General features: G+C 48.6%; 6 protein-coding genes across 6 annotated transcripts; 1 reads left to right on the forward strand and 5 right to left on the reverse strand.

Moving 5' to 3' along the window:
* Positions 1-172: 172 nt before the first annotated feature.
* KY384_000244 (uncharacterized protein) lies at positions 173-1648 on the reverse strand (the record flags this gene model as incomplete). The annotated part of the gene is made up of 1 exon (XM_044808781.1): positions 173-1648. The coding sequence occupies one exon, from the start codon at positions 1646-1648 to the stop codon at positions 173-175; it is 1476 nt and encodes a 491-aa protein (XP_044665534.1).
* A 720-nt stretch (positions 1649-2368) lies between these two features.
* KY384_000245 (uncharacterized protein) lies at positions 2369-3668 on the reverse strand (the record flags this gene model as incomplete). The annotated part of the gene is made up of 3 exons (XM_044808782.1): positions 2369-2738; positions 2788-3436; positions 3488-3668. 3 exons carry the CDS (start codon positions 3666-3668, stop codon positions 2369-2371), a joined length of 1200 nt encoding a protein of 399 aa, XP_044665535.1.
* Positions 3669-4197: 529 nt separating this feature from the next.
* KY384_000246 (uncharacterized protein) lies at positions 4198-6592 on the reverse strand (the record flags this gene model as incomplete). The annotated part of the gene is made up of 3 exons (XM_044808783.1): positions 4198-4600; positions 4688-6184; positions 6243-6592. The coding sequence occupies 3 exons, from the start codon at positions 6590-6592 to the stop codon at positions 4198-4200; spliced, it is 2250 nt and encodes a 749-aa protein (XP_044665536.1).
* A 686-nt stretch (positions 6593-7278) lies between these two features.
* KY384_000247 (uncharacterized protein) lies at positions 7279-9535 on the reverse strand (the record flags this gene model as incomplete). Its single annotated transcript, XM_044808784.1, has 5 exons — positions 7279-7617; positions 7671-7736; positions 7790-7869; positions 8238-9301; positions 9414-9535. 5 exons carry the CDS (start codon positions 9533-9535, stop codon positions 7279-7281), a joined length of 1671 nt encoding a protein of 556 aa, XP_044665537.1.
* A 265-nt stretch (positions 9536-9800) lies between these two features.
* On the forward strand, positions 9801-10805 carry ADK1 (adenylate kinase; the record flags this gene model as incomplete). Its single annotated transcript, XM_044808785.1, has 4 exons — positions 9801-9972; positions 10030-10082; positions 10140-10294; positions 10346-10805. The coding sequence occupies 4 exons, from the start codon at positions 9801-9803 to the stop codon at positions 10803-10805; spliced, it is 840 nt and encodes a 279-aa protein (XP_044665538.1).
* A 1922-nt stretch (positions 10806-12727) lies between these two features.
* On the reverse strand, positions 12728-15161 carry KY384_000249 (uncharacterized protein; the record flags this gene model as incomplete). The annotated part of the gene is made up of 3 exons (XM_044808786.1): positions 12728-13471; positions 13907-14482; positions 14910-15161. 3 exons carry the CDS (start codon positions 15159-15161, stop codon positions 12728-12730), a joined length of 1572 nt encoding a protein of 523 aa, XP_044665539.1.
* Between the last annotated feature and the right edge of the window lie 512 nt (positions 15162-15673).

Below are 15673 nucleotides of genomic sequence, written 5' to 3' on the forward strand. Positions count from 1 at the left end.
GAATGTTGTCCGCGCCCCCTTCTTTTAGTGATCATAAGTATATTGGTAGACTCTGGCCGACATTCAAACTCGCTAGCTGTCCTACGGCTTCCCAAGGCTACCGTCGTTTGCAGCAGATCGTCTTCCGAAAGCGACGGGGCTTGCTAAGCGGAGGGCTGCTGAAGGAGGCAGCCTACGGTCTATTGCCCCGTTCATTCACCTGTTCCCCATCTTGTATGTCCATTTGTGGACGAGATATTGTTGTTCCGCGTAAGGAAATTGAACGTTCTAGCTCGACGGTCTCTGGCCCTGATCGTACTGTGCTGGACAATGCCCGAGGCAAGTGGTAGCCCAACTTGCCAGCAGGAACGCTCAATCCATGAACTACGATGCTGCAGATGGCGAGAAACCAGACAATTATTGTGAGTTGATCTCCTAGCTTGACGGTATCCTCATGATTTTTTTCGTTGTCCTCGATACGCTTCAAGAATTCAAGGGCAAGGTACAAGTAGAAGACAGCGCTTACCCCTATCGGACCGAAGAATCCTGTAAATAGCATGGCCTGAACATCTTCAATCTGCCAAATCTTCCAGTGCAGGACGGAAATGACAGGCAGTCTGCGAAGCAGAAGAATGAGGACGCCCAGAGGTACAAGCCGATAGATCGGGATCACATCGTTATGAGCGAAGCTGCCCCATGGGGCAACAGCACCAAACCACATAAAAATAGATAAGTTGAGAAGCATGTCGATCGTCGGCTGAAATGAGTCGTCAAGTGTCTCGAGCCGGAACCAATCGTCCCACGTGAAGAAGTTTCCCGCAATGAAGCATGCAAGCACGTCGTCGGTGCCAATCATACCACAAGTGCCAGTGACGAAAAGAGCTAGAGTGATTGCAAACACTAGAAAGCTCTCTCGATCGACAAAATTCTTCTTCTCCGCCCAATGCAGTGCTTCCTGCGCGATCCAGCCCACGGCTGCCCCGTACACGACGCTCAGCATGATAGTATATGCCCAAGTTTCAGCAAACCAGTCTCTCATGGCGAAACCCACTCCATGAACTCCACCAACGCCGTCATTACCTACATACTTGATGATGTACAAGGCAAGAAAGAGGAAAGGGTAGCCAAGCCCATCATTCGCACCGGACTCGGCGATGATGATCTTCTGCAAATCTTTCGCGATATTTTGATCGGCGAATTTGCCTTTGACAATTGAATTTGATAGAACTGGATCAGTCGGGGTCACGCACGCTGCAACAGCCAGCGCGTTCAAATAGCTCAAGCGCGGCACCAATCCCCAAATCAGTAAGCTACTACATACCCACATGCCCGTCATGCCAGGTCCAAGCAACAACGCCAAGCTTCTCCAGTTCTTGTAAAGGTATTTGCTTGGGAGCTGAACACCAGCCAAGACTAGTTGGACGCCCAGAACGAGTCGAGTGAAGTAGAGTGTAGCCGTGGCCAGCTGCTCTTCCGACCCAAAAGTGTAGTCCAGGGGCTTGATGAAGCCAGTCCCATGGGAGAAAAGTGTCCCTGCGCTCAATGCGATCAAAGCTTCGGAGAGGTAGAAGCGTTCTTTGCACAAGTAGCTGACGAGACCAAAGACAGTGACGAAGCCGCCCATGACGGCACAGACGACATTGAAACTCGAGATATCGAGAGTCGGCATTGTTCCAGAAGGTGAATACGTCCGTGTTTGTCATATGTCCACTGATGGCTGACGACGCGCAGATGCTCAAAGAGTAGGCAGTTGGGGTACATGTGAAATCTTTCGATTGTGAAGGTGTTTGCTCAAAGAGCGATTTGCACATTCATGAGCTTCGTTTACTTTTTGCATCAAGCCTGTTGTCACTGTCACGGGCCGTAGACGAGGAGGAGAGGAAAAGCCAATGTGTATCAGAAACGGCCAGTACTTGTATTGAACTATTCTTACTAGTGGATTTGGAACGACATGCTGATGGCTTGATTGCAAAGAAGAGGCGGTAATTACCTATCTGTGGCGCCGTCCATCCTTTTCCCAACGTCCCAACACCCAATGGCAAGAAGAAAAGCCTGGGATAGATGATGCGTAGAAGCAGAAGGGAGGGCAAGCCAAGCCTTGACACAACCTAAGACGTCAGGGCGGGGCGGAGGCTAGCATATGCGCCCTTCCGAATGTTCGACAATGCCACCCAAGTACACTTTGATGAGAGTGTTCGACCTCACCAAATAGCCTACGTCTAGGCGCAGCTTTGTTCATGGAACGCCATTCCGATTCAGCCCAAGCCTTGGCTGCATCCACAGCCACCCACTAATGTGCTTCCAACCAGTGCAGCATCATCATCGGGGTTCTGACCTGTCTTCATAGCGTTGAGCTTGCATCATGAAGAAGCAGCCATTCCTTTCATCCTTATGAACCCGCATTCCCTTTCCTTGCGCCCTCGTTAGCGAGCTTGTCTACTTGTATGTTTCCAGCTTCGCTGGCATGCCCCTTGACCCATTCAAAATTTGTCAAGACCCTCAAACGATCCCTCTCCTCGATCTTGCAAAGAATGTTTTCGATGAGATCCTTATTCTCAACTGCTTTTCCCGCTGCGTTCTTCCAGCCATTTCTTCTCCAAGTTTGGAACCAATTCGTCAAACAATCAATAGAGTATTTCGAATCTGTGATAATTACAATGTCTCGATTCCTAGGAACAAGTTCGAGCGCTCGCTGAACAGCTGTAAGCTCTGCTCGCTGATTGGTCTGCTTAGGTCCTTGCAATGCCTCCGAGATGTTTCTACACCCTGTGTCAGCTAGGAATGCTAAGGCAATATATCGCTCCTTACCTCTTGTCGCCTCGTCCAAAGTAGACGCCTATGCCAGCGAATGCGCCAGCTGTACCATTGCCAATCGAGCTGCCATCCGTATGTATTCTAATTGGTCCAATTTGGCTTGAGCTACCAGGAACTGCCTTTGTGGCTTGTCGTTCTTCTTCACTTTTATACACGATAGTCCCAGTCACAGGATCCAGCTTTATTCTCGGATCAAAGCCATCGGTAGCTCCTGAAGGTAAAGGACCATAGCCAGCCTGGTAATCGCTCTCACAATACTTTTGAAGAGTTGAGGGTTTCTTAGCGCTGCCATTCGTAGGCGTCTTCGTTTTCTTGACCACGATAGGCATAGTCTTAGCATTTGGTCGCTCTTCGGTATCATTTGATGTAATGAAGGTACTCCTGCCGTCTAGAGACACGAGGGATTGCTCGATCTTCATGGTGGGTTCGTCTAGAAATTTCTGGGCTTCTGATTTAGTCCCGAAACAACGATGCTTAGGTTTAGTCCACCCCTTGATTTGCTCCTGAACAGATTGCCAGTCCGTGTATATCCCGGGAGTTCTTCCATTTTTGACGGCATAGAACTTGGGCGTTGAAGTGGCTTGAAAAGGTTCTTCTCCAGCAACAAACCGTTCTGCATCAGTAAGGGTCGGAAACGATTTGACTATAAGGATGGCTTAGTGTAGCAAGCCAAGGGTCGGTTCAATGCACATACACGTAGCCTTTGGGTAGCCCTTGACTTGTTGGAGGCAATCCGCCCAAGAAGAGTACACTCCAGGCGTGTGTCCTATGCGTACGGCGTAGAATTTGATTTCGGATCCTCTTTTTCTCTTCGTGCCATTCGACGTCACTGAGCTTGCTTGGGACTTAGACATGGCGAATGTATGATCTTCCATGGCGTTTAGAGTAAGGCAAGCCTTCCACCAGGGATTCCAAGCTTGAGTCACACGGATCGGCTGCCACGACAGCGACCAAAATCTCAAGTACGAAAGGATCGCCGTCTCTGTGAAGACTAGAGTGCAACTTAGAACATTGTTCTACAGGGTAAGGCCCCTTCTACATCGCGTCACTCGCGTCACAGGTGCCAAACGTTAGCACCATGGGCCCCGAGCTCTCCGGAGAAAAGAGGGGCCGCGGGGGACTAATGGTGTCTTGTCGATGGGCTCACAAGCTCAGTCCAAGATGTTATAGAAATACCAGGCAACTCCACATAGAGCATTTCCATTCAAGTTTTCAGCGATTGGTCAGTAAGTAGTATTCAATCTACCTCTATTGTTTCCACCCAATCCCATGCCAAGAAGACAAATTTCGTCTATGCAATTACATAAGCACCCTAGAATGCAAGATGGGTATCCATTGCCTTCATCGTATTGGTTACCACCAGACACCACGCTATAGCAGCATTGATTTATGACAATGTTCAATCTAGTCAGTAAGAGGTCTGTTGTTTAGTCGCCTGTAACTCATAATCTGGGACAAGGTCAAACCACTCGGTCTCTGCATTATACCGATATGCCTTAAACTCGACCCCATAGGGTTTCTTGGAGCTGTTAGTGACTGTCTTCGCCTCACCTCTCGTGTTTTACTCACCGGTTCAAGCATGTACAACATTCCCAAGGGAGCAACCAAGTCTGCAACATCCTCCCGCTTCAAGCCCATAAAGTAGGCCAGAAGCACTCTTGCTACAGACCGATGGCCGACTAGGAGAACATGGTCAGTCATCCGCTCCACCTCGTGAATCACGGGCCGGAGTCGATTGATGATGTCGAGGTAACCCTCCCCTCCCGGACCTGGGTATCGGTAGTGTAGTTTGTCTCGTTTCCTAAGCCTACTCATCGTCAATCACGAAGTCCCTCAAGAACACTAAACTCAGTGAAACGGTAATCAGATACGGCGTAGATCAGCCAGGACTTACTCGTAATCTGCAGCATACTTTTGCCGTATATCTTCGTATGTGAGGCCTTCCATAATGCCTGCATTCAACTCGTCAAGCATCCTCATTTGTTTAATCTCGAACTCTTCTTCATCGAAATACTGAGCCGTCTGTATGCTTCTTTTGAGCATCGAGGTCCACACACAAAAGCTTTTCACACTATCCTGACTTTCGCTTGTTGAATATTCAGGATTCGGAGGCGTAGTATCGCCAGGCTGAGGAGGAAAATGAGTAGAGACAGCTTTGTCTTGCTGTCGAACCTCCCAAATTTCACGCTGATCCTTGACAAAGGCCGTCAGGGTCTTTGCATATGCATGACCTCCTTCAGTGAGGTCGGAGTCGCCCCCAATCTTTCCCATGATGTTGTCTCTAGATTCACCGTGCCTTGTAATCCAGATCTGTCTAGGCGCCAAATTGAAATTCAATAGAAAATAATTGGTTTGTGCACTCAGAAATCCTCGTATCTGATGAGATATGATTTTCCGACCCACGTCGATCATCTGAATATATTGCATGTTGTTCTCCTCCTCATAATTTCCAAGTGATACGTAGGTCTTTCGATACATCGATACACGCTTTTTAAAGTCTTCCAAGGCCAGGACTGGATCTTGCTCCTTGTAGTCAGGACCAGAAAGCTTCAAACGCATATTAGATTCCAGGAGTGTCTCATCAATACACAATGACTCAAGGAAGAGAATGCCCAAATCGGGCCCGGCTCTTGCCCGAACCCTGTCCATGATGGCTTTGCGACGTTTGGGAGTGCTGTTCGTGGCATCAAAGATTCCTACAGATCCTCCTCGATCCAGGATGTAGTCCAACATTTCGTCAAGAGTCTCCATTGCAACCTGCTCCCGAATACTGGCAGCTTTCTCATTGCTTGGGTCGAAAAAGCTGGCCGTCTGTTCCAAGGATTGACCAGGTGACGGATCTCCAGCATCAGCTCTTGCTTCCTCATCAGGACATTCAAGATGGTCCGCCTCGGTGTTAGCCTTACTTTCCGACATTTCAAGTGCGGCTGGGGGCAATCTCTCGAGAGGTGGCGTTTCAGGGGGCATATCTCCGTTGATCAGGATCCGAGTGGAGGGTGAGGTTGGTGGCGTGGTGAGATTCTGTTCACGAAGAAGGCCGTTCAACGAAGCTGTCACCATACTGATCTCTCTCAACGTAATGGTCTGATAATGACGATCCGTCTTTGACCTCGTCACCGATGGACCAGCCACGCCACGCCGCCTTTCGCCCACGTTGAAGATTCTTGTGTCGTGCTGTAACCAATTCAGATAGCGCGCGAGCTTCTTGGTGATGTAGCTTTTACCACGAGCAGGTAAACCCACCATGACAATCACAAGCTTCGAGCCTACATCTCTTTGCGAGATTTTTCCGTCCGGCGAAACTTTGGATTTTGTAAGGCCTGGTATGTCAAGTGTAGTAGCGGCCCGAGGGCGCAATCGAGGAGATCCTGAATCGCGGCGTATCGGCGGGCTGTCATTTCCAAGCGCTATTTAGGTTTATCATGATAGTCTAGGGACGACGGACTTACATTATCGGGCTGTTCGGCGTTGTAGTGGCTGGTGTGCTACAAGGGGTGTCGCTCAAGGCCTTTCCATCCACGACACCAGCCTTTTTCGCACCATTGGAAGGACTTGTCAGCAGGCCCTCATTAGGACCACTCCCGTGAGACTGTTGAGCCTTTGCTCTTTCGGCGTCTGATGTACGAATGCTTTCTGTGCTTGATGTCGAGAAATGGCTCATGATTGCCGTCTTTGCCATGCCTGAATGCTGGCTGTGTCGATGTGAGCTTGCAGGCTTCTTCCCTGTATTGTCGCTTAGATCTCCGATATTCTGATGGAGGTCATGGGCGCGATATTGGCCATTGGATAGCAGTGGCATTGCAGCCGACCGTGGCAGATGTTAAATGCGAATCAGTGGGGGCCGTAGACTGTTTCGACAGAGGAGAGAGTCTCGTTTCGAGAGAGGCCGTAAAGCTGGATGCGGTGTGCTTAGTCGCACAAGTCGTCAGGTGAAGGTTGGTTGAGCACAATGGTTGATCAAGCTTGAGCTTTGTGGTTTTGAAGGTACTGAAAATCATTTAAAATAATTTATTGCTCTTGCATCACAGGAACGCTTCCAAGGGTCGTCCCGCGAAGGCCGGGGCGCTTGGCGCAAGCCCCCCTGAGCAGCAGGAGCAGAGTGCAACGTGATCTGCTTGTTGCCAATAGCCCAGACGAAGAGTGGATGATCACAGGGAGCCCCTATGACATTGAATGATATGTCGCATCAGCCTTTCGAACAGATGCATCATGCTGGTAATGCAGCCCGCCACCTATGCACGGCATAGCTTACTCGCAGCAATCACAGCTCCCGCCGCGCTCCACAAAAGTGACCAATGGTATTAGCTCATGCCACCCACGTCCCTCGCGCTGAGCTTATCTGGCTTCGGTGGGATATCCAGAACGTCCAGTAACTAGATTGTTGCTGGACAGCTGGACCGGGTCCTCATGAAGGTGCAATAATGTAGTCTGACAAAGTTTTGGCAACTCTGTCCAGGGCGGTACCGTCATCGTTGTAGCACATCCTCATCGATCTGCGAGTCTCAACGTGAGGATCAGTAGGCAAGAGTATGCCGCAATAGACAGAGCAGTTAGAACAACTACCACGTTGCCACTGGTGCGGAACTTGCGCTGGTTAAGACCATCTTCGCCAATCTCGGAGAAGAATTGTTTGTTGCCTTGTTGTCTTCTGAAGAGACTGAGCAGTAAAATACCGGCACCGTAGACAGCAAAAAGAGCACCGATGGAATAGAACTCCGAGGTAAAAATCTTGAGGATGACCAGCGAAAAGGAGAATTGTCCCAACGCAGTGCGAATGTAAGCCCCTTCGAAGGTTCTTTGCGCGGCTCGAATTTCGACAAGTTCCTACCTCATCTGTTAGAGCCGTCTCGAAACGACTTATCAGCGATAATTACTACCTCATCGGTCAAAATCACTGACCGCGCCCTGTGCGCACGGAGGCGATAATCATCAGAGCCATGCGGCTTTCATAGATCAAGTCATTTCGGAGTCATGGCTTGAGCTGTCAATAACTTACTTCGAACATGCTTTCAACCCTTTCCAATACAACGGCAACCCACTCAACAGCCTTCGAGAGTTTGTAGTATCGTCTCCTCCCTCTCCTCTTCGGTATAAGACGAAGATTTTCCCCGGAGCACTAGGGTCTAAGCCTAAACCCAATTAGGACTTACACTAGCCAGACAGAAATTTTTCGGTGCTCATTTCTAGTATAATGTGCTCTCCATGTTTGCATTCCAGACTATGTCCAAAATGCAGAGTAATTACATGAGCATGTACGATGGGAGCACAGGTGGGAGTAAGTACATTGATGCTATGTTAGCCTCAAGCAAATCGTGTACGATTTCCTATCGATGCAAACCCACGTAAATGATCATGGATTACATTGATGGATATCCTATGCTGAACTTCGATTTCCAATATGAAAGATTGCTACGCATGCCAGGCCTCATGGCAAGCTCTGTTACCAGGTTCGCCTTTCTCGTCCCATTGCCATGCCAAAAACTTCCAATTCAACGAAGGCCGCCAGAAAAGCCCGTAGCCCAAGCCGTCTATCCCTTCGTGCTCATACGCCTCTGCCACAAGGGCCCCTGTGCGTGGCATTCTGTAGCCGAAAATGACTTTACTGAAGCGAGAGTGCAACATCGCCATACAACACATGACACAGGGTTCATGAGTTACATACAGCTCGAAATCCAGGCAGAGGTAACCGCCAGGTACGAGGCTGGATTGGTCATATATTTCTTTCTCTGATGCCGTAAATGTAAAAACCCCAGATTGCTGTACTTCTTGTCCACTGATGTTGGACTCTGCTGAACATGCTTTTCGTTTTTGTGAAACAAGATCAATCGCTCGCATGACTGCATGTGCCATGGCATTACCATTACCGGGCTTCTTCGGCGCAGAGATCCCCTTCCAGCGAGCGTCTCCTGCTGCAACTATGACTGAGGGAGCGTTATGGTCGCTGCGATTCACGATGAGCGCCCCAACTTTCTCTCCTATGCCCTGATCGCATGCATCAAACCCTACTCGCTCGGCCAATGCCATGAACTGCTGCACATCAGCACTTATCTCTTGGGCGGCCTGATCTATCGAGCTGTGCTGTGGGCCAAGTGGATTGTGTTTTTTATACACAGCTGGCCAGTAATCCCGAGACCACTGATGAGCTTCCTCTGCTGAACTTGGGGATGAAACCGGTACTGTAATCGTAAATACATTCGGTTTCAAGTCATATCGGTCAAAAATTGCAGACTCCTGCAGTAACGCAGAAACTGCTTCGTGTGGCATGCTGGACTTGACGCAGAGGAGCAAACATAAATGCAGCGTCTTAGAGAAGTATGAAGGCTCTTCTTTCGCGACGAGCGTTCTGCTAGCTCCTATTCCACATGCCTGCTCTTGCGCCCCGCAAGATTTGGATGTGGCGACAGCATATTTATTCTGCAAATTCAAAGGCAGGTTTTCCTTGCGAACGACTCTCCGCAGGTGAGCAAAACCTGCGCGATCAGTAGCCGCAAGGGCATTGTCGACGACCCTAATCAGAAGAATTAGGCAGCAAATCACTCTAAATACGAAGAACATGCCTTAGGATTGCTGCAGTATCCGTCGCCGGAGCTCCGACAACGAATGCCTCTCCAAGCTCAAACCGGGCATCGACTTCGGCTTTTGTGTGCAGGGCCGCTAGATGTCTTGAGGACGTGGCAGATACACTAGGATTTGCAGATGGTCCATCGTAACATGCACGCTGGGCGTAGGCTCCATCCACCATAAAAATCGGAACATGCCCAAAACGTGCGGCTGAAGAATCGAAGATTTTGGCATGGCGGATTGCTTCCGCTCGTTCGCTTCTCGCCGGTGGTCCTCCGGGTGACTGGGAAGCTTCAAGCTTCCGAGCCCAACCTCACCAATGCCTTCCACCATAACTTTCGGATTTTTGCTTTGACGAAGATGTGTGTTGCATAAGGAGACTGGATCAAGTTCGATCCACTTTCATCACGCCTTTATACCTCTTCACCTCCCTCAGCTATAATCCAATGGCTCCCATTACCGACGACACGGCCGAAGGCCTTCGCACTACAATACACAAACTTGAAGCTCGCGTCCGACAGCTAGAGAGCAGGATTGGTGGCGGATCAGATGATGAGCATCAAGTCGGCAACTCTCCACGATCAATACGAATGATAATAATGGGACCTCCTGGTGCTGGTATGGATACTCTACCTGGCGCTGAAAGCTGTGAAACGAGGCTGATGCTACCTACAGGAAAGGGTACTCAGGCCCCCAAGATTGAGGAGAAATATAAGTGTTGTCACCTGGTAATTTCTGTTCTCGCAGTCTTTAGACCATAACATGCAATTAATCTCCGCACAAAGGCTACAGGTGATATGCTCAGGTCCCAGGTGGCGAAGAAAACTGCTTTGGGACGTGAAGCCAAAAAAATTATGGATCAGGGCGGGCTGGTCAGTGATGAGATTATGGTCAACATGATCCGGTCTGAGCTAGACGGGAATGAGAAATGCAGAAAAGGGTAGGCAAGCTTGATTGGCGATTGCTATATCTGTCTTAATAATGGCAACAGGTTCATTCTTGACGGCTTCCCACGCACAGTCGCACAAGCCGAGCGGCTGGATGATATGCTTCGGGGGAAAAGTCAGAAACTCGAGCACGCAGTGGAGCTCCAAATCGATGATGGTCTGCTGGTCTCTAGAATAACAGGGCGCTTGATTCATCCAGCCACTGGCCGCACCTACCACAAGACTTTCAACCCCCCAAAATCTACAATGAAGGATGATGTGACTGGCGAGCCATTGATCCAACGGTCTGACGACAACGCTGAAACCCTAGAAAAGCGTCTAGCCACGTATCACGCCCAAACCTCGCCTGTTGTGGCATACTATCAGAAAACTGGAATTTGGAGACCCATTGATGCAAGCCAGGAGCCTGGCCAGGTATGGAAGAGCTTGTTGCAGGTTTTCGGCGATGAAAAAAAGCCTCTCTCAAGTGGAGGTTTGCTAAGTCGAATCGGTTTAAGAAGCTGAGTGTCTTTTCATCTACTGCTGAACATGAATCTGGGTGGCGCTTGAATACCAAAAAGGTGCAAGCGATTGTCTGTATCAGAAAAGTACGAGGCGACGCGTTTATACCAAGTGTACCCCTGTTGTTGTAGCTCAGTGTAAGATACACCATTGGACAGCTACAGTCGAGTTGCCAGTATTAAATCGCTCTGCTGGATGTTCTACTGCCTACTCATCATCCAAGCGTGATAGCGGTTTAAGAAGTTTTCAATAAGATTTGGGAACAAATCCAACCGCGGATCCTCTTTCCATGATAACATGCATACACTCAGGGCTGCTCGCCGTTACGGTATATGCCTTGATCCTGCAGCGTCATTCACATCTAGCTACTAGCTGGGCGACAACGCTGGTCTCAAGCTTTACGTGCTTAAATCCCCCTTTGCAATGGCGAAACTATAGTTTGACCTATAACACGTCCTCAAGAGACCTCAGGAAGTGGGGAATATAGTGATCCTACGAATGAAATCACGGCGCGCACGCATCAAGTGTAGAAAGATGAGCCAAGAGTTCAGTGGCAGCAAGTGAGTGACAACATTTTCGCAATCTATCTTGTTACTATTGAGAGGTCATCAGCGCATTGTTTGTTAAGCCGCGCCTTTTCCAGTCAAGCAGTCACTTGCCACATCTATGGGATGAAGACATGGATCGCTTGATATACTACACAGAAGGCGAAGGTGGATCAACAACTGGAGAAACTACTGACCATTTGAAGTGGCCTTGGCCTGCGACATTGTCCAACGTCAGGCCCCATGATCTCTTCAGAAATGCGCGACCAAGGATGGGCACTCAAACAACGCATTACGGCTTTGGTTGCAGAGCGCGTTGCTTGCCTCGAACAAAGATACAACAATCATTTTAAGCAATGCATTAGGTAGCGGCAGCTGTGGCCAAAGCAAAAGCCAACGGCTTCCTTCCCGCATGAATGGGCGCTGATAATTATCCATTCTTGACCGATCAAGGAGCAAGTAGTTGAAGACTCAAAATGACAAATATGAAGGTCTTCCGTGCAGAACAAGAAATTAGGCCAAAGATATGTACGAATCGACGAAGCGGGACGTTATGATGAAGCAGGAGGAGGTTCGCTGTCAACACGATGAATAGAGAAGTCTCCCCAAAGTCACGCCTGATTTGGATTTTCGTGACGTCCAAGTAGATGTTTGTGAACACGAGACGAGGTTTCAGGATACCCGAAGAAGCACTCGATTGTAAGTCTCCTGTTTCCTCAATATCCCCCAGTTTAGAAAGATAGAACAACACCTCATCCTACACACAGCATAGCATATTCTCAAACTTTTGCATATACAATAGCTCATTAGCTCCATTTACTACTGCCATGAAATCAAGTTCCAGCTTATGATCCTTTGATAGCCCAAGCGCGCTTGCGAAATGCTGTCCCTCTCCGGACCAGCAGTAGCAAGCTCTAGAGCTAGCAGTCAATGGGGGTGTTTCCAAGAATTTACTCCTGTGACGGTCTTACAGATTGGGGCCTTTCCTGTCCCAACTTGGGAGAACCATTTTGTCGACCCTATGGCAGAAGGGACCCTTGGCGAACAGCGGCACCGGCGGAGCCATTCATCACTCCACTTTAATTAATTTCCCGATCTCCATTTGATGATTCCACACGATATAGATACCGGGTAGGTGACATAATATTGATGACAATGGTGACACTCCTGTGAACTCCTGTTTCTCAACGTATGATGAGGTGCTGGCATCGGATAGTCGATTCTTTCATTAGCATTTCCTGCAAGAGAAGTGTTTTAAACGTGAACAAGCGACTCAAGTCTTTCCATCATTATCAATAGTCAAATTATGAGATTGAAGTCATCAGAGCTAGAGGAGATGTCATAACAGCGCGCTATTTGCCTCTCAATTGCGTAATACCTCTATCCTTCTCTCCAACCTGCCGCCCAAGCCCCAATTTCCTCTCGCTCAACAACCCTTCTCTTCACCCTTGGCCCCGGATTTCCCATTTTCTTAGCAAGAACACACGCAAGTAGGTGCTTACAGACCGGGATATCATTTGGATGCTTATCCCGCATCAACCCACCCCAACATCCTCCCTCTCTACCACCATCATTTGGTGTGTCTTGCTGCAACTCGGCTCCACTACCTATTGCCCAATCCTCGTCGTGAAATCCCCCATCCTCTTTAGAAAAAGCAGAGAAGGCAAAAGCAGCACATGTGCAACTCCAAGCCGTTGGTCTCACCTCGTAACTGACATTGTCCGTCAATTTGCGATTGCCCTGATGTACTCGAGATGAAAATGTAGGGGCGTTGGAGAGGACGTAGTAGACGTCTCGGCCCTTGGAATCCTGACTAGCGACATTCGCACTCGCATAGTCTACTGAGTCGGCAGGATCGCGAATCTCAGCTCTAGGAATAGTTGATGCCCCGGGACTCAGAGACAGGTCTGTTACTAAACCTCGGTCGAGTAAGTCTAGGGCCGGAAGCAGAATGGTGGGGAAAAGAGCGTGCAGGGTCAATAAGACTGGTTTAAGGGGTCCTGCGTCTACCTGCGGATTTGTAGAGGGCGAAGCTGCGACACTGCTTTGAACGGTGTCCAGGAGTGCGTTGATCAATATACTCGTGCTATTGATAGTTGAGTGGATTTTCATAACTGTAGTGATCTATCGCGTAAGGTATTTCTAGCCAAGTGCTGATTAAATGCTGCAGAAACTACTGTTCTACACGTAGCATGTTGCCATCTTTATCGTCAGTTTCGAGCAGCCATTACAAACTTCAAATTTTGGCTTTTCAATCTAGATATTTGATGTTTAAACACTTCTAGGTCACGATAATGTGTGAGTCATGCTGGTTAAATGAACGAATACGCTCTCTTAGTAAGTGTTCTTCAACCTTTTCCCGGGTGAATCTCCTTGCGTCCATTGTGTACTACTATTTGTTTTTATTCTGTGTTTTCGATGGTTACTTTGAGAAGGGAGAGCTTTGGACTCTGGAATAATATGACCTTCAGTGTCATTAGGTGATAAATGACGTGGTCTGTTAGTCGCTATCCGAGTGAAAAAAAGTGAATAAGGAGTCCAACTGCCCTCTGGACGAACGGCAGTCGAGACGCCCACAGTTCTCACAGAGCCATCGTCCAGCACCTCCCATGCTTCATCCGAGCGTTTAGCTACACACCTGTAGTGGCCAGTCTCAAAAGAGCCCATATGCTGTACAACAGAGACTAATTGGTATCTCGCAGGGCCATCACCGTCGACGAAGGCAGAGAGGTCTAACTCTTGGCTAAATGGTACGACTCTAGCATTTTTCTTGTATAGACCGTATCCCACGCGTTCGAAGCGCAGAAAGTCTAGCTCTAGGACTTCGGGAACAGCAGTCATGCGAGAATGCTGCACGGCGGTCGAGCGCTTTCTGCATTTCTCACAGCGGTAGTCATGCACCGAGACCCTAGCAAACGTATTGGATCGAAGAACATCATCCAGTGCTTGCCCATACTTAAGTGCAACACCCAAACGATATTCGTAGGGAGACAAGACACGTGACTCATGCTCACACAAGCGACAGACAGTTGTACGTGCTGTTTGATGGCCAAGCAGACTCTCGAGAGATTTCCGGCTACTAGACGTGTTGATTAATTTGACACTGCGTACTACAAAGATTCCATCATGTCCTACCTAGAGTGACACTCCAGCATCGCGTTGATAACATAAAGGTAGAACTCATTGGCATCCTGCTGTCGGTTCCATTTCCATTTTGAAAAGTTTGAGCACGCACGTAGTGTGGATCCAAATTCGTGCAGGTTTCGATTTGCATCTTTGGAATCGTGAGCCTTACTCCAGTAGACAAGAGAAAGACGTTGAAACGCGCAGATTGCACATCGCTGGGTCTGATGGCCGTGAGACTGATGGTCTCTCAACCACTTCACAATTTGCGGCACATGTAAGAGTGCTTGGATTGTACTGTTGCGATAGCACATCACACCGTGATTCCAAAAGCCGCTGGATGATGCAGATGAAGCTTTTGTTCCCGGCGGCGCTTGCGAATGGGGGCATGTCTACAGGTTTTTTTAAGTCAAGACCTACTCGGGAAGGCGAAGCTTACTGTTGTAGCCTTGATACCCTGGTTTTGGGATGACTGAGAGGTACCCTGTACGCTTGTATGTAACCGAGTAAGTGTCATCCTTCTTTCATCTTCAATGGTCCGTTCAGTTGCCGGTACAAAACGGATTGGGTTTCTCAGAAGTGTCTCAAAGACTCCAGTCATATTGGCCAATCTAGCATGCGAAGTTTCACCAAGATTTTTGGAAGCGCCTTCGCGACCAGCAGTATGGGCTTTTCCTCTGCCCCCTATCATGATCGGCTTCAACTTACACAAACCTGGTTATGATTCAATGCGACCACCTTGAATACTGAGAATTCTTTTTGCGTATGCTAGACGGAATATGACGAGATTCTTTGGTGGGCGGTAAAGGATATAAACGCCCTTCCTACGAGTTTAGGGCTATATAGATCAAAAGAAAAAGTCTGCGAGGACACCCTTGGCAAGGCAATTGCGCTTTGAAAGGTGCAGACATTGGCAAGAGGATTAGAAATAGGGAATTGAGAACAGAAGACATGGATTTTGGCAATTGTTCGGAGGTCAAGAAGCGTTCAGGCCCATTCAGGCATTCCATTATTGTATTTTCGGGCTGGCTTCGAAACTGAAATAAGGTTGGTGGACTTGGCATTATAAGCGCGGGCGCAATGAACCTTGTCCTCATCCGAGGCTTTCCTTACCTCAGATTAAGGTAAGCTAAGGAAAGGTAGACCCTTGTCTTAGTTTGTACTTACAATGATGTCGGTCTGACGAGTTGACAACATCTCGCT

Source organism: Bacidia gigantensis, assembly GCF_019456465.1.
Source record: "Bacidia gigantensis strain McMullin 20006 chromosome Unknown contig_49, whole genome shotgun sequence".
Classification (NCBI taxonomy): domain Eukaryota; kingdom Fungi; phylum Ascomycota; class Lecanoromycetes; order Lecanorales; family Ramalinaceae; genus Bacidia; species Bacidia gigantensis.